Source organism: Channa argus, chromosome 13 (genome assembly GCF_033026475.1).
Source record: "Channa argus isolate prfri chromosome 13, Channa argus male v1.0, whole genome shotgun sequence".
Taxonomy (NCBI): Eukaryota; Metazoa; Chordata; class Actinopteri; order Anabantiformes; family Channidae; genus Channa; species Channa argus.
Window position 1 is genome coordinate 17,552,390 of NC_090209.1, and position 17,174 is coordinate 17,569,563.

General features: G+C 38.6%; 1 protein-coding gene across 7 annotated transcripts in view; it reads left to right on the forward strand.

Moving 5' to 3' along the window:
* The window catches only part of ubr4 (ubiquitin protein ligase E3 component n-recognin 4), a 55,421-nt gene that overhangs the window by 33,001 nt on the left and 5,246 nt on the right, over positions 1 to 17,174 (forward strand). For 4 of the 7 annotated variants that reach the window (XM_067525688.1, XM_067525690.1, XM_067525692.1 and 1 more), the window contains 43 exons: positions 108 to 282; positions 472 to 603; positions 704 to 825; positions 1,026 to 1,137; positions 1,330 to 1,460; positions 2,018 to 2,195; positions 2,606 to 2,710; positions 3,095 to 3,250; positions 3,513 to 3,681; positions 3,858 to 4,062; positions 4,142 to 4,255; positions 4,500 to 4,709; positions 4,804 to 4,953; positions 5,055 to 5,282; positions 5,468 to 5,546; positions 5,647 to 5,889; positions 6,042 to 6,210; positions 6,464 to 6,608; positions 6,850 to 6,935; positions 7,036 to 7,123; positions 7,420 to 7,613; positions 7,782 to 8,021; positions 8,115 to 8,253; positions 8,435 to 8,560; positions 8,780 to 8,902; positions 8,990 to 9,339; positions 10,206 to 10,296; positions 10,445 to 10,529; positions 10,921 to 11,048; positions 11,361 to 11,490; positions 11,595 to 11,755; positions 12,001 to 12,110; positions 12,365 to 12,506; positions 12,749 to 12,830; positions 13,400 to 13,573; positions 13,800 to 13,921; positions 14,013 to 14,210; positions 14,350 to 14,430; positions 14,576 to 14,663; positions 15,041 to 15,168; positions 15,586 to 15,693; positions 15,840 to 15,956; positions 16,952 to 17,142. In XM_067525688.1, coding sequence (XP_067381789.1) covers positions 108 to 282; positions 472 to 603; positions 704 to 825; positions 1,026 to 1,137; positions 1,330 to 1,460; positions 2,018 to 2,195; positions 2,606 to 2,710; positions 3,095 to 3,250; positions 3,513 to 3,681; positions 3,858 to 4,062; positions 4,142 to 4,255; positions 4,500 to 4,709; positions 4,804 to 4,953; positions 5,055 to 5,282; positions 5,468 to 5,546; positions 5,647 to 5,889; positions 6,042 to 6,210; positions 6,464 to 6,608; positions 6,850 to 6,935; positions 7,036 to 7,123; positions 7,420 to 7,613; positions 7,782 to 8,021; positions 8,115 to 8,253; positions 8,435 to 8,560; positions 8,780 to 8,902; positions 8,990 to 9,339; positions 10,206 to 10,296; positions 10,445 to 10,529; positions 10,921 to 11,048; positions 11,361 to 11,490; positions 11,595 to 11,755; positions 12,001 to 12,110; positions 12,365 to 12,506; positions 12,749 to 12,830; positions 13,400 to 13,573; positions 13,800 to 13,921; positions 14,013 to 14,210; positions 14,350 to 14,430; positions 14,576 to 14,663; positions 15,041 to 15,168; positions 15,586 to 15,693; positions 15,840 to 15,956; positions 16,952 to 17,142 — 6,305 coding nt within the window. The remainder of the gene's footprint in view (positions 1 to 107; positions 283 to 471; positions 604 to 703; positions 826 to 1,025; positions 1,138 to 1,329; positions 1,461 to 2,017; positions 2,196 to 2,605; positions 2,711 to 3,094; positions 3,251 to 3,512; positions 3,682 to 3,857; positions 4,063 to 4,141; positions 4,256 to 4,499; positions 4,710 to 4,803; positions 4,954 to 5,054; positions 5,283 to 5,467; positions 5,547 to 5,646; positions 5,890 to 6,041; positions 6,211 to 6,463; positions 6,609 to 6,849; positions 6,936 to 7,035; positions 7,124 to 7,419; positions 7,614 to 7,781; positions 8,022 to 8,114; positions 8,254 to 8,434; positions 8,561 to 8,779; positions 8,903 to 8,989; positions 9,340 to 10,205; positions 10,297 to 10,444; positions 10,530 to 10,920; positions 11,049 to 11,360; positions 11,491 to 11,594; positions 11,756 to 12,000; positions 12,111 to 12,364; positions 12,507 to 12,748; positions 12,831 to 13,399; positions 13,574 to 13,799; positions 13,922 to 14,012; positions 14,211 to 14,349; positions 14,431 to 14,575; positions 14,664 to 15,040; positions 15,169 to 15,585; positions 15,694 to 15,839; positions 15,957 to 16,951; positions 17,143 to 17,174) is intronic. The other 3 variants (XM_067525689.1, XM_067525693.1, XM_067525695.1) reach the window with 1 other exon arrangement.

A 17,174-nucleotide genomic window follows, 5' to 3' on the forward strand; every position in this document is an offset into this window, starting at 1 on the left:
GTCGGAGAATTTTATTGTGTCCGGCAAATTTTTTTTCTATTTGTCATCAATAACACCAGTACCTAAAACGACTTCTAATTCCACACTGATCTGCCTCCCCTCATCAGGACCAGTCCTTGTTGAGCAATGCAGTGCAGTGTCTGAATAGCTGCAGTCGGGAAGGAAGGGAGCTTGACCCTGATGTCTTCCAGAGACTTGTCATTACTGCACGCTCCATAGCAATCATGAGACCCAGCAACTTGGTGCATTTCACAGAAACAAAGTCACTATACCATGACTCTGGTAAGAGGCTGTTCTGCTTGAAGTGAATCTTGCCTAAGGCAAGAAAATACCTGCTGTTTGATTTCATGATACAGATAATAATAAAAAAAAAATCTTATGAGCAACAATTTTTCAAAATTATATTATTGGTTGCCAGTAACCTAAATGTGCCTAAGAAGAGTCATTTTTATGCATATTTTCTCAATCCAGAACTGACAGAAGATGGACACAAAACTGCAGATGTTGAAAGCAGTAATTTTATCACCCAGCTGATGAATAACTTTTGGAAACTTCATGCCCTAAAACCAAAAAATGCTTTTCTTGCACCTGCTTGCCTGCCTGGTAAGTACAAACATTGGCACTCCCATTTTGTAGGTTGCAGAGTGACACAAATGTTAGGACAATTACATGATTGTTGGTACTTGTTTTCTTTCCCTCAAAGGTCTAACTCATGTGGAAGCAACAGTAAATGCCTTGGTGGATATCATCCATGCATACTGCACATGTGAACTGGATTACATCAATGTAGCCTCTAAAATCTACATGCAAATGTTACTGTGCCCTGTAAGTACATTGTGTTAGTGTTGCTCCCCAGAAAACTAGAATTTTAGATGTAGATTTAGAGTCTTAATGTATAAAATCATTATCACCTCATTTGAAAATGTTTGAAAACTACTTCACATAGTCTGTCAATACTAATGTTAACAGTTAGATTAATTTTTGTGATATAAGGCAGTAAATATTCTTCATTTGATAAATTTTAGGACATGGCTGTAAGCTTTGCTTGCAAGCAGGCTCTGATCAGAGTGCTTCGACCAAGAAGTAAACGGCGACACGTGACTCTTCCATCGCCTCCACGCTCAAACACGCCAATGGGTAAATTTGCACAAACTCCTGTGTATATAGTCTCTAAAATTCTTTGTGCTTAAAACTTCAAAATCAGGAATCAACATTGTGTTTATCTAACTTTGTTTTGAGTTTGTATATTACAGTAACCTGTGTTGTAGCTTCTGTTTACCACAAATGAACTTTTTTTTCTAAAGCTTGCTTGTTCATTTCCTTTACCAGGAGACAAGGATGATGATGATGACGACGATGCTGATGACAAAATGCAGTCATCAGTCCTTACTGGAGGAGAAGAGGGAAGACAGGAGAGTCAGGAGCAGGGTGAAGTGGACCATGGTGACTTTGAAATGGTGGTGAGCAAAGAGGGGCACTTCTGTCTAAAACAATAGTTAGGTTTCTATTTATTTATGTATCTATCTATTTATTTATTTATTTATTATGCTTGCAGTAGCACAACTGTGCAATTATTATAAAATTTTTAATGGCTGGTTGTGACTAATCTACCGTGATCATGGCAGTTTTCAGCTAAAATCTTACAATAGAATTGTTTTCTTCTTGTATCATTTAGTTTCACAGCTCCCATCAGTGAACCTTTTGTCCTTGGCATATACATTTATCCTTATATACATATACACACATACTGAAAAGCCAAGTAGTCATCTATGAAAGGGTCAGTGGTTTGACTCACAGGTCCTCATGGCCCCAGGCTGTTAAATGCAGCAGCCTGTCCACAACAGGTTCCCCATGGGGATACATGCAAATTCAAATAAGGGTACAGTCCGTTCTCTTGGTCACAAACACCTTGGTTGAAGCATGTCCAGTACATACCAACAGTGAAATACCAACAGTTTTTCCTTAAAGATACATTTTGAAAGTTGAGAAAATACATAAACTTTTTCTGTCTTGTTAGTCTGAGTCAATGGTCTTGGAGACAGCAGAAAATGTCAACAATGGAAATCCATCTCCCCTGGAAGCGCTGTTGGCTGGAGCTGAGGGTTTCCCACCCATGCTGGACATCCCACCTGATGCAGATGATGAAACCATGGTAGAGTTGGCCATCGCTCTTAGCCTTCAGCAGGATCAACAAGGTCAGCAGCAAGAAATGATGAAATAAACAATAATTCAATAGTAACCCAGGCTCTGATGAACAGTTCTTGGTTATTAGAATTGTTTTGAATTCAATTTTTAAAATAGTAGATTTCAGTTGTTAGTAACTTAAATGTTAATTGCTTTATCCTAGAATTACTAAGTAGTACTTTTAAGTTTTGCATGTCACCCACCTGAAAAATAGATTTTTAAAACTTCTAATTGAATAAAAATCAATTCTCTACTTTTTCAAGTAGAGTAGAATTTTCTACTCTCCAAAGTTTAATGTATAATTCTGTACTATTTTGTTATTTAGTTATCTTGTATCTTAAAACATTTTCTCAATTTATATAGAGCGAAACTCTTTTGTGATTTTTGGTGTGTGCTTAAATGTGCCATGTGACCCTTTTAGGCAGTAGCAGCAGTGCCCTTGGCCTTCAGAGCCTTGGTCTGTCTGGCCAGGCCCCAAGCTCCTCTTCACTGGATGCTGGGACCCTTTCAGATACCACAGCATCAGGTAAAAATTTTCTCATACCTTTTGTCATAGATAAAACTTAATGTCTGAATTTACAAAATCTAACCTTGTGTATGATCATAAAAATAATTAACGTTACCGTAGGACATATAGTTCTCTTTTTGTATACAAATTAGTATTTATGGCCTTGTTTTTGCCCCTGTTGCTAAAGTGGCTTAAAATAGCTGTTCAATGTCATGTTAAGCTTAAAATTTTGTATCAGTGTTTAACTGAAAATGGAAAAAATAGTCAGTAATGGCAGGTTGAAGTGTTGTAACCGCACAACATGTACTAACTCAATTGCATGTTTTTTGTGTGTTGTTAGTTCAAGTGTAAACTAAGATCATGTATCCTGGCAAGATGACTATGGTGTATTTACTGTTACAGCTATTGCTATGATTTCAGCCCCGGCATCAGATGATGAGGGCAGCACAGCTGCTACTGATGGCTCCACGCTGCGGACCTCTCCAGCTGAGCATGGAGGAAGTGTGGGCTCAGAGAGTGGAGGTTCTGCTATCGACTCTGTAGCAGGGGAGCACAGTGGTGGGTGATTTTTATTATTTAAATTTTATTTTTTATTTTTTTCTTCTCTAGGAAATCAATCCCGAACACAACAAATCCTAGAGCTAGTCTGATATTCTAAATGTTATTGCAGAGTGTTTGTTTTTGTTTTTTTTAAGGTGTTGACTGACTCTGATAACATTTAATTCAGTAACTAATTTCTTTCACTTAATAAAACTTTAACACCTGTTAAATGACCATGTTTCCAGTTTGCCTAGTTACATTTGTGAATGCATGTGTAAAGTGTCAGGACGTAGCAGTGCATATGGGGACACAGCAGTTGAGGGCCACCCTGCAGGTCCAGGCAGTGTGAGTTCCAGCACTGGAGCCATCAGTACCACCACAGCCCAGCAGGAAGGTGAAGGCTCAGAGGGTGAAGGCGAGACTGAGGGAGACATCCACACAAGCAACAGGTCAGAAATCCCAAATATGCAGCCGGAGTTTAGATTAAGGTTAAGGAGAGATTTAGAAATAAATTTGCTTTTGGAGTTTAGATTGTCATGAAAACTGTCACATTAAGCTTAATCTGGTCAATTCAGTTGTAGAAGAAAAAATGGTTTTACTAGTTTTATCATCCATTTGTCATCAGGCTTCACATGGTTCGTCTTATGTTACTGGAGCGCTTGCTTCAGCACCTGTCACAGCTCCACAATGTAGGTGGGGTCCAAGCCATCCCTTACATGCAGGTTATTCTTATGTTGACCTCTGACCTGGATGGGGAGGATGAAAAGGATAAGGGTGCCTTGGATGACTTGCTTGCACAGCTCATCGCAGAACTTGGCATGCACAAAAAGGTAACCATGATTATATCCCCAGTGAAATGTCAGACTTAATGTATGATTGTTGGACTGAATCCATTTGATTCTTGTGCAGGATGTGACCAAGAAGAATGAGCGTAGCTCCATCAATGAAGTTCACCTGGTCATCATGAGACTACTCAGCGTCTTTATGTCCCGAACCAAATCTGGCTCTAAATCCTCTTCTGAGGTAGTATTTGGGGGTTTATTAAGTCTGTGTCACAAAGGCAGTTTAGGTCGTCTCCCAAAATTACAATATATTTTTTATGTATGTTTTACTTGTTCATAAGAATTGTGACAAATATAGTTTTTCAGATAATTGAATTGCAATTCATATCGAAGTTCAGTATGATTATGGTTATAAGTACATACTTTGAGGACCTCCATGAAACAGAAACATTTTCCATTCATTTCCCATTCTTTCTCTTGTCTAGTCATCTTCCTTGATTTCCAACGCCACAGCAACTGCCCTTCTCAGCCTGGGAGCAATTGACTACTGTCTCCACATGCTCAAGTCACTCTTGGAATTCTGGAAGAGCCAACAAGGTGAAGAAGAGCCTGTGGCCACTAGTCAGCTCCTTCGGCCACACACTGCTTCCTCTCCTCCAGACATGAGTCCATTCTTCTTGCGCCAATATGTGAAGGTAGGATACAAAATCTGTGTCACTAAACCTAATTAAAAAACTGTGATGAATATATGAACAAAACAACAACAACAAACAACCACTGTGCTCTTAGGGACATGCTGCAGATGTGTTTGAAGCCTACTCTCAGCTGTTGACTGAAATGGTGCTGCGGCTGCCCTATCAAATCAAAAAGATTGCAGACACCAACCCACGTATCCCACCTCCTATCTTTGACCATTCCTGGTTCTACTATCTGTCTGAAGTAAGATGTTGGACTTTCCTTTTTTCTTTTTTTTTTTCAAATGTCTATTTTCACATAACAAATAAGCCCAAACCTAATGCTCTAAACCCTTTTCTTTTTAGTATTTGATGATCCAGCAAACTCCTTTTGTCAGGAGGCAAGTCAGAAAGCTGTTACTGTTCATCTGCGGCTCCAAGGAAAAATATCGTCAGCTGCGTGACCTGCATACTCTTGACTCTCATGTGCGCAGCATAAAAAAGCTCCTGGAGGAGCAGGGAATATTTCTCCGGGCTGGGGTGGTCACAGCCACATCTGGCTCTGCTCTTCAGTATGACACACTCATCAGTCTGGTAAGTGTCCTGAACATTCACTATTCCTAGCACAGATTTTCTCTGGTGTGTCTCTTGGTTTATTTCATACCCTTTGTTTTTGTCTGTGCTTATATTTTAAAGAAGTCCTTTTTACCAAATTATTTTTTTATAATCAGTTACTGTTTTTGACTATGGGGCTCTTTAACTGTCCTTTCTTGGTACAGATGGAACATCTGAAAGCCTGTGCTGAAATTGCCACTCAAAGGACAATCAACTGGCAGAAGTTCTGCATAAAGGACGACTGTAAGTTGATTCAAATCTGTTTTTATAACTGGAAACAACATTTCAAGGTCAGCAGTTTTCAATATTGTACGTCTCTTTTTCGTTCATCTTCTTTGTCCAGCTGTGCTGTACTTCCTGCTGCAGGTCAGCTTCCTTGTGGATGAGGGCGTTTCTCCAGTGCTGCTGCAACTACTCTCCTGTGCCCTTTGTGGCAGTAAGGTGCTGGCCAGTTCCTCCACATCTTCTTCATCATTCTCAGGAGGAGGCTCCAGTAGTGCTGCACAGACAGGAGCTTCACAATCATCTCAGAGCAAGTCCTCCAGTAAAAAGAGCAAGAAGGAGGACAAGGAGAAAGACAAAGAGGGTGAGGCAGCTTCACAAACTTTCTCAGTCAAAAGGCACTGATTGAATGCTGGCGTATGCCCACGCTACCTAATAAATGCCTAAACAAGACATTTGAGGCATCAGAAATAGACAATAAGATGCTGCATTTTTTTCTGTTTCTCCGGATCCCAGGTGATGGTGTTGGCAGCCAGGAAGATCAGCTTTGTATGGCTCTGGTCAGTCAGCTCAACAAATTTGCAGACAAGGAGACACTCATCCAGTTCTTGCGCTGCTTTCTTCTGGAGTCAAATTCATCTGCTGTGCGCTGGCAAGCCCACTGCTTGGCACTTCATATCTACAGGTAAGGTTTAAACATGCTTCACATTTAGATTACTTCTGTTTTAACTCATGTCATGCTATAACATTCTCTCTCTCTCTTGCTCATACACATTTGCGATAATATATAACAGTGATATTTAAACAAAATTAGAGCCATAATAATAATAATAACCATCATTCAAAATTTTGTGAAATCAATTTTTGAACAAAAGCAATATTAAGTAAAAAAATATATATAAAGTGAGCTGTTGGTTGACATATGAATCTCTCTGTAGGAATTCAAGTAAATCTCAGCAGGAGCTGCTGCTGGAGCTGACATGGGCCATCTGGCCTGAGCTCCCTGCATATGGCCGTAAAGCTGCCCAGTTTGTCGACCTGCTAGGATATTTCTCTCTCAAAACCCCCCAGACAGAGAAAAAGGTTTGTTTAAAGACAACTTAAACTATGGTCACACTGAGTGGTGAAATAATAATTCTGAAATCTTGTTAGAACTATATTTCTTGTTGTCTGACAGTGGTAATATATAAATTTATTTAAAAATAAAGTGTCCGTAATCAACTTGAAGTCCTTATTGTAGATTACTTTAATGATTCAGAAGAATATAGCAGTTTGAATGATGATAATCCTCTAATAAAGTGTCTAAAAAATGTTTCTGTTCCAGCTGAAGGAGTATTCCCAGAAAGCTGTGGAAATTCTTAGGGCACAGAACCACATCCTGACAAATCACCCTAACTCCAACATATACAAGTAAGTCTACGAAAACATTCTGTTTTGTAACAAGGAGGGCACAGTGTCAAGTAGTTGACAACATTAGTATAAAACTGTAATCATTTGTTCTCCCGTGCAGCACCTTGTCAGGTCTAGTGGAGTTTGATGGCTTTTATCTGGAAAGTGATCCCTGCTTGGTGTGCAACAATCCAGAAGTTCCCTTATCTGTATGTATTGACCTACTTCACTTATTGGATGCAGTATTTAGCCAAACAAAATTGAGCTGATGGCCATTACAAGTTTTTTGCAAGTTTTAGTTGTATTTTAAACACCTACAAAAAGGCGTGACAGAATTCGCATGCAAATCTCGATCTCTATATTACTGATACGAGGCAAACCATGGCTACATTGAGGATAGAATAAAGACAATTTACAGGAATTCACCAGACTCATGTATGGTTAGATTTAATTAATAATGGTCTATTATTATTTTTTTAATTGTCTCTTGTCTTTTTTTGTTCAGAATATTAAACTGTCATCAATCAAAGTGGACACACGCTACACCACCACACAGCAGGTTGTCAAACTCATTGGCAGCCATACCATCAGCAAAGTGACAGTTAAGATTGGTGACCTGAAACGCACTAAAATGGTGCGCACTATCAATCTCTACTACAACAACCGGACTGTACAAGCTATAGTGGAGCTGAAGAACAAGTAGGTTTTGACAAACAGCAGCAGGTCTTTCTCTCACTATCTTTATCACTCATTTGTATTCCAAATGGTTATGGGGTTGCTTTAGGGTATTAAAATGCATAGTGGCCAATTGCAATTATTAACTTTACCAAATTTACTACTAACACTAACTTTGCTGCACATTTTTAGGCCTGCTCGTTGGCACAAAGCCAAGAAAGTTCAGCTGACACCTGGACAAACAGAAGTGAAGATTGACCTTCCCCTACCCATTGTTGCATCAAACCTGATGATTGAGTTCTCAGATTTTTATGAGAACTACCAGGCCTCCACTGAGACTCTCCAGTGTCCACGTTGCAGTGCATCTGTGCCTGCCAACCCTGGGGTGTGTGGCAACTGTGGTGAGAATGTCTATCAGTGCCACAAGTGCAGGTAAGAAGCAGCATATTCCCTTTGCAGTTCTGACAAGATATTTGGGTACAATGAAGTTGGTTAGATTTTAATTTGGTGGTTGTCTTCTATTAGGTCTATAAATTACGATGAAAAAGACCCCTTCCTATGCAATGCATGTGGTTTCTGCAAATATGCCCGATTTGACTTCATGCTATATGCTAAACCATGCTGTGCTGTGGATCCCATTGAGAATGAGGAAGACAGGAAAAAGGTAAGTTATTACATTTTAAGGAATACATACAGGGGGCTTTTTCAGTACAAAAAATGTGATGACACGCCAGTGTCTCAGTTTTTCCCTGAATTCTTTTCAGAGTCTCTCTTTTCGCCTTTGTATTCACTCTGCAAACACTTATATCCTTATACTTAATTCATAAGTGTCTTTGTATCTATAGGCTGTAACAAACATCAACACCTTGCTGGACAAAGCCGACAGGGTCTACCATCAGCTGATGGGACACCGGCCCCAGTTAGAGAGCCTCCTGTCTAAAGTCAATGAGGCAGCACCGGAGAAGCCACAGGTCAGTCACACTGACAGTGCAAGTTTTCAGTGTAACAGCAGTTGTTGGATAAGAAAGTGGGGCATGAAGTAAAACATGGCAGAATTAAATATGTTTTATTAAAACTTCTGACTCCCTAATATAACAAGCTACATCTTCTGATGTACTCAAGTACATCAAAGACACAAAACCTACATCGGAAGATACAAAAAAACTTTTTTTCCTTTGTGTTGCCATCAGGATGACACTGGTGCAGGACTTGGTACATCCTCTACTAATGTGAACAGGTACATTCAGCAGCTTGCCCAAGAATACAGCGGAGACTGCAAGACGTCATTTGATGAACTCTCCAAAATTATACAGGTTAGAGAGGAAAAAGATTTTGCTAGTAACTTGTAGCAGTTAAGTTTTCCTATTCACATATTACTCTGGCCTGTTGTTGGTTTACAGAAAGTGCTTGCATCTCGTAAAGAGCTCCTGGAGTATGATCTGCAGCAGAGAGAGGCTGCCACAAAGTCATCTCGAAGCAGCAGCAGCCACCAGCCAACCTTCACCGCCAGTCAGTACCGTGCCCTCTCTGTGCTGGGCTGTGGCCACACCTCCTCAACCAAGTGCTATGGCTGTGCGTCAGCTGTCACGGGTCACTGTATTACGCTGCTCCGTGCACTAGCCACTAACCCAGCCCTCCGCCAGATACTGGTTCTCCAGGGGCTCATCCGGGAACTCTTTGAGTACAACCTGCGGAGAGGTACAGCAGCTATGAGGGAGGAAGTGCGCCAGCTGGTCTGTCTCCTCACCCGGTATGTCTTTCTATCATGTGTCCTGTTGTAGTGAAGTGTGTGGGTTGAGTAAAAGCTGACTGATGATATAAGATGAGTCCTGGTGTACACTAGAGGATTTTCAAAATTGTAATAATTTTTATGGTATAATATTAAGGATGCACACATTAGAAAAGTCAGTCCAAAACGTACATCACACAGTGGATGTTTATACTTAACGTTTTCTGAGTGGTTATTCCAGGGACTTAGAAACTCACAGAAACCCATGTGATAAAACGTGACTTGAGAGCAAAACATACATGGAGGCAAACTGCATTGGTTAGCTAACATTTCAGCTAGTAGCACTTTGTGTGGTTTTTTTTTTTTTTTTTTTGGATTGGAAATAAAGGCACAGAAAAATAGTGGATGAAGTTGTGGCTGAGAAAGTGGAATCAGCATGGCATATGTTTGCAATAAACCTAGTCTCCAACAAGGCAAGTCCCCATCATGTGGTTGGTGACTCTATCCAGGCAAAACTACAGAATTTTAAATTCCAAATACTAAAGATATTTACATTTCAAAATTGGTAAGTCTTTGAACCTGTCAGGAGCATTAAGAGCATGTCTCTGAGTTACTCACTATAGAATTATCTGGACCGGTAATCGGCACCAACCAGCCTCCATTTAGGAATACTCCCCGTCAGAAGGGCCAAACCAGAGCCAGATGTGTCCAAACTATCTTGTAGTGTGGGCCCAGCCTAAGTTGTTGGAAGTAAACCATCTACATCCCTACTATTTGCATTTTACTCTTTGTGCATATACATTGAATTCATACAGTGATGTTTTTAATTAAATTTTTTTTTTTTTTTAAACTGTTTTCTCTACCTTTTTTATATTTTTCGGCTTCAGAGATCACCCTGAAGCCACACAGCAGATGAATGACCTCATCATTGCCAAGGTGTCAGCTGCTCTCAAAGGCCACTGGGCAAATCCTGATTTGGTATGTTATTTTACATGTTCTTCTGGAAGATGAAGAAAAGGTATTCTGTTCCTGACAAAATATATTTTTGTTCTGTAATCACATTGAGCATTTAAACACTGTTGACAAATTTTCGATATTGATATGAAATTGTTTGTTTTTCCAACAGGTTAGTAATCTACAGTATGAGATGCTGCTGCTGACAGACTCAATTTCAAAAGAGGGAGGATGCTGGGAGTTGAGGTTGCGTTGTGGTAAGACAGTTTTTTTTTTCTCATAAGACTGTCAGCCTGGTGGGATGTGTTTCATGGCAAGTAGCCTTTGGTGTAGTCTGACTTTTTCTCATATTCTAGTTAGGCCTCGAGTGATTCATTCATCTACAATATTTATCCATTTTAAAAAGATAATAATGCATTGTAAAACATCCTGCATGTTAACAGGTAGCAACTGTGTCTCTTAGCTAATCCCACAACCAGCCAGTGTCAGTAAATGTCAGTTAATTATTAAATGTTTAGTCCCTTTCACTGTTTTCATTTTGTGACTTATCTATCCACCACCCGTTATTGAGTTATATTTGTTATTGTTACTGGTCACAACATCTGTGTCAAAAAACTTCCTTCTTTTTTTTGGTGTGTATTTACATAGCTCTCAGTCTGTTCCTCATGTCGGTGAACATAAAGACACCTGTAGTGGTGGAAAACATCACTCTCATGTGCCTGAGAATCCTGCAAAAGCTCATTAAGCCCCCTGCTCCCACTAGCAAGAAGAACAAGGTAAATTATTGTTACTCTGTGAAGTAGCCAATTCTCTGTCATGGTCTTTATATAGAGGGTTTTGAGTGACAGTAGTTGAATTCAGATAGATTAAAAAACTTACGATGCATCAGCCATGTGGACCAAACATAGAAATACCCAACAAAACAATTAGTGAACTGAAAGATGGATAAAGAGCTATTGGATACTTTCCTATTTCAAGAAGTAGAAAAGTAATTCGATATTTGATTACAACATACAAACTTTAAAGTTATATGATATGCAATGTCTTTCAGTTAACACTTAGTTGTCTGTCTGTACTTTTGTTTAAAGGATGCTGCTATTGAGTCCTTGACAACAGTCAGGCCTTACAGTAATGAAATCCATGCTCAGGCCCAACTCTGGCTCAAGAAGGAGCCCAAGGCATCTTATGAGGCCTGGAAAAAGTGTCTTCCAGCAAGATGTAAGTCTGGAGTCTGAACACATTTATTTCATCTCATTTTTTTATGTAAATAATAAAAACTTATGACAAGCTTTTCATTGTTAACTTTATTTTAATGACCACAGGCCAGGAGACTGTGTTAAAGCCTCAGGGGAAGACTGAGTTGCGGAAGCAGTATCTGTTAGAAAAGTATGTTTGGAAGTGGAAACAGTTCATGAGGTCCAGAAAAGGTGAAGGTCTTTTCCCTCGCCTGCTCAAGCTAAGCCACAACAACTGGCTGCGACAGGTAAAAAGAAAATCCAGATAAAATGATTTACCAGTATTACTGCTCCTCTGTTGGTTCTCCCTATTAGTTCAGCAAGGTGACATGTACCCTTCACTGTGTAAGATATCTGATAAGTAGCCAGCAACCATTTTAAAACTAAAAATATGTTTTATTATTATGTTTTGGTCCTTTTATTTCATTATGTAATTATTGCATCTTTTAATGCTTCTAAAAATAAACGTTGACCAAAGTTATTTTTGTTACAGGTTCTTTTTACACCTGCCACTCAGGCAGCCAGACAAGCAGCTTGCACTATCGTGGAGGCCCTTACCACAATCCCTAGCCGTAAGCAACAGGTCCTAGATTTACTCACCAGGTATGAGACTCAAAAAGAAAAAAAAATCAATCATGTAATGCCAAATTATTATGTAAATCATTATTAGCTGTTAGTGGAATGTCTTAAAAAATATTCCAGAAATGATAGTTAATTTTTTTTGTTTCATAGCACTTGCATGACAATTTCTGTAACATTTTCTAATAACTAATAAGGGTAAAAGTAGGTTTGAGAACCTAATGCCCAGGTAACATAGTATAAAATTGTGTGTCTCTGTCTGTCTGCCTGCCTGCTAGTTATCTGGATGAGCTGAGTGTGGCTGGAGAGTGTGCAGTGGAATACTTAGGTATGTACCAGAAGCTGATTAAGCCAACCCACTGGAAGGTTTACCTGGCTGCCCGTGGTGTCCTACCCTACATTGGTAATCTGATTACCAAGGTAATGCTCCAAAGTTTAAAAAAAAAAAAAAGTTGAGATTTAAAATTATAGAAATTGCATATTTATGATTATCTGCATGTGTTATTGATTTTCTTAAAATCTTTAGATGGAAATTTTGATCTTGTAAAAAATTTGTACTTTTTGTACTTCATTTTAAATGCCAGATAGCTTTACTGATAACAAATGTTTCAAAGACATCAAACTGGCAATATAGCCAATAAATCTAAAATCTATCCATTTAGGAAATAGCCAATCTTTTGGCTTTGGAGGAGGCTACACTGAGCACAGACTTGCAACAAGGATATGCCCTCAAGAGTTTGACAGGTATCTTACTATTTGTGCTACTATTTGTATTTGTAAAATTGGGTTTACTACTAACACTATTGTATAATAAAATATAAAGGTAAATGTATTTGTACACATCGGCAGAAAAGCCAATTTGACCATTAGATTCATTAAAGGATGCCTTCACTGATTTTGAACATGTTTCTTTTAATTTTGGTAATACGTGTACTTAAATGCCATTGACTTCCATATATCAAAATATACTATTAGCTAAAAAATGCCTCCAGATCACTTGGAAGGACATTCAGTTCAGTTTGTCATCTTTTTGATCGCGCTATAGAGTTTGTAATCATGGTCAATCTGCTTTTTGAGGGCTATCCAGAAGACAAAATCTGAACTCCTAATGATGAAAAACTTTTTTCAGCTAGAAGCATGGAAATATTTTAATATAAGGAAGTCAGAAGGAGGGTTTAATGCAGTAATGTAAATTTACACCCTAAACTAAAACTGTAGAAAGCAAGTTGAAAATTGGTGAAGTTGCCCTTTAAGCCTAATTATTTTTATTTGTGGTTTCTTATAAAAACTTTTTGTGTTTGGTGTCATTGCAGGATTGCTTTCTTCTTTTGTTGAGGTGGAGTCCATTAAGCGGCATTTCAAAAGTAGGTTGGTGGGCACAGTGCTCAATGGTTATCTGTGTCTGCGGAAACTGGTGGTGCAGCGCACCAAGCTCATTGATGAAACTCAAGACATGCTGCTCGAGATGCTGGAAGACATGACAACAGGTCTGCACTAACTCATGTTATTGATTTATTTATTTATTTATTTTTTTGGTTCATACTTCACATTTTAAGATTTAACGACTTGTAATATTTTTTTCAAGTTATTATTTAATGAAACACATAAGGTATACATTTACTTTTGCTTATTCTTATAGGAATAATTCCCAAAACAAATCTTATTGTTTATGTGTTTAAAACATTATGGTAGTAATTTTGGTGCTGCTCATAGGTACGGAGTCTGAAACCAAAGCCTTCATGGCAGTGTGCATAGAAACTGCAAAACGGTACAACCTGGATGACTACAGGACACCTGTGTTTATTTTTGAGAGACTTTGCAGCATCATCTATCCTGTGAGATTTAAAATTTACAGCATAATGCTCTAATATTCAGTTAAGCTATAAATTGTCTTCATCTGTTACCTAAATTCCTTCCTGTGTGTAGGAGGAGAACGAGGTGACAGAGTTCTTTGTGACCCTGGAAAAGGATCCTCAGCAGGAGGACTTCCTGCAGGGGCGGATGCCAGGAAACCCCTACACCAGTAATGAACCTGGCATTGGCCCTCTCATGAGGGACATCAAGAACAAGATCTGCCAAGACTGTGATCTGGTGGCACTTCTTGAAGATGACAGTGGCATGGAGGTGAAACGACCATACAGTCTGATTCTCTTTGTGTAGTTTCTTTTACTAATGCACGTTTTTTCAAAATATCTTCTTTCCTATTGAATTCTAAAAGTTGAGATGCCATAACAAATGCATTTGATCCCACTCTTATCTTTAGCTTTTGGTTAACAACAAAATCATCAGCTTGGATCTGTCAGTGGCAGAAGTGTACAAGAAGGTGTGGTGCCCTACAAATGAGGTGAGATTCCTGTGTCAATGAATAAATCGTGCTTTTAAGAACTTTTTGAGTTGGAGTTAAGTAGCTTAAGTTTGGCAATAGAGTAAGTAATTTAATGTTTTAATTTTTTTGTTTTGTCTGTTGTTGTTTTTTTTTTTTTTTTAAGGGTGAGCCAATGAGAATCATCTATCGAATGAGAGGTCTGCTGGGGGATGCCACTGAAGAATTCATTGAGTCACTGGACTCAACCACAGGTTAGATTTATTAGTGATTTAGGAATAATTTATCCCGGGTCTAAACAGAACACATTAATGCTGCTCACTGATGTTCAAGCCATTATCTTCCGGATTTATACAGGTTTGTATTTGCCAAGTCTGAAATACTTCCAGAGTGGGAGTAAACATTATATAGGACATTTAGCACTGTGGACTAGCCTCTGGTGTGTGTGTTGTGTTTTTTTTTAATATAAATGAAGTGCAGTTGCTAGAAGGAGGTTTGCCATTGGATTCCTAGAGGGAAGGGTTGCTTCTCTGACTCACTTAAAAACTGCGAGTACACAGAGCAGAGCATCAAGAAAATTTACAAGAAACTTCAAAAACAATTGGTTAAAAAATATATTGTTTTCTTACAGATGAGGAGGAGGATGATGAGGAGGTATACAAAATGGCAGGAGTCATGGCACAGTGTGGAGGACTAGTGTGCATGCTCAACAGACTGTCTGGAATCAAAGATTTTAAACAAGGAAGACATCTGCTCACTGTAAGTTTTCCTATAGTTTTTACAATTAGTTATCAATGTCTTCAATGTCTATTCTGACATTGAAGCCTATTTAATATTCTGAAGTTTAATCTTTTTTTTTTTTTTTTTTTTCACTGTCCAGGAAACAGTGTTTTTTTTCCTTAATATTCATAAAAGGGTAAAAATAGTAACAGGTTCTACTAGAATTTAGCAATTGTAAACTGATTAAATTACTGTATTTATCTTATCGTGTTTTAGCTTTTTCTCCTTCAGTGCACAGAGATTGCCTAACACCTTTTATTTATAATTGATTGATAAAGAACATTTTCACAACAGTGTATTGAAAGGGTTGCACTTCTGACAAGCGGGATCAATATCTTCAAGAATTCCCAAAGCGGCGTAGCACAGTTGAACCAAGTGAATATGTCTCACTCACAGGTTTTGTTGAAGTTGTTCAGCTATTGTGTGAAGGTGAAGATCAACAGGCAGCAGCTGGTCAAACCAGAGATGAACACACTCAACGTCATGTTGGGAACTTTAAACCTGGTAAGTGTTAGTGACTGTAACATTGGTTCACTGGTTTCAACCATTGTAATTTAAATTGCCATGTAGCTATAAATGGGCTCTAATAACATAGTTATCTGTTACCTTGGGTGCTGTAGTAAAAATCAGTTTTAATGTTTTTCCTTCAGGCTTTACTGGCAGAACAGGAGAGTAAGGACAGTGGTGGAGCCTCTATAGCAGAACAAGTTCTGAGCATCATGGAAATCATTTTGGATGAAGCCAATGCAGAGATATCTGAGGACAAGGTGAGAATTTCAGTTGAGTTTGAAAATATTGGAACAATTAAACATTTTTTTGCATTTGGCCTAACCACTACATTAAATTCGAAAGCACTCAAGATGTGAGCAAAGTCAAGGTTTGATCAAAGAGTTACATTAGCTAAATGTAACACAAAGTAATATAATCCTTTAATCCTTCGCAGAAAATTATTTTCTAGTCGAGGCATCATGCAGTCTAGAACCCATGGACTTGATCAAGTATTGACTTACCTCCCTAGTGATGCTAAGCTTGTTTGTGGGTCTTTCTGCCTTTAGTGTTGTTTTCATGAAATGAACAGCCTCTCTGTTGGGTTAAGATCAGATGACTGACTTGGCCATCAAAGAATATCGTGTTTCTTTGCCTTGAGAAACTCTTGGGTAGCTTTCACTATAGATTTTGAGTCCTTGTCCATTTTCAGTATAAAATTGTGTCCTTTACACTTTTCAATTCATTCAGCTACGTTCATCACTAGGGTTATAATTCTGTGGTCACCTATTTTATTTCCACGATCCTCCGATCTTTTGTATCATTGAGCTTGCCAGATATTTCTTTCTTAAAAAGGTTCCAAACTATTGTATTGGCCCCTCCCAATGTTATCATCTCTTTGGTAGTTTTGTTTTGTTTTATTGCAGTTTTTGTGCACCAAAGAATGTCCTCATTCACTTGAATTGACCTTCAACCTTATGTTCAGAGTTCCATGAACAGCTTCCAAATGCAGATATAACATGCGCACACACACACACACACACACACACACACAACCCAAATCAAAAAAAGAGTTGGGACAATGTGTAAAATGTAAAGAAAAACAGAATGCAACAATTTGCAAATCTTATCAACCCATATGTTATTCACAATAGAACATAACCAACATATCAGTAAAAACTGAAACTAAGACATTTTACCATTTCATGGAAAATATTAGCTCATTTTGAATACACTGCTATTGTAAGCTTGACATAGACTGGTTTATCTTTCATAGGGTAACCTGTTGCTAACAGGAGACAAAGATCAGCTGGTCATGTTGTTAGACCAGATCAACACCCCTTTTGTGCGCTCCAATCCCAGCGTATTGCAAGGTCTGCTGCGCATCATCCCATACCTGTCTTTTGGTGAACTGGAGAAAATGAGAATCTTGGTGGAACGCTTCAAACCATGCTGCAGCTTTGACAAGTAAGCATCAACTAGCTTGCACATATATAGAT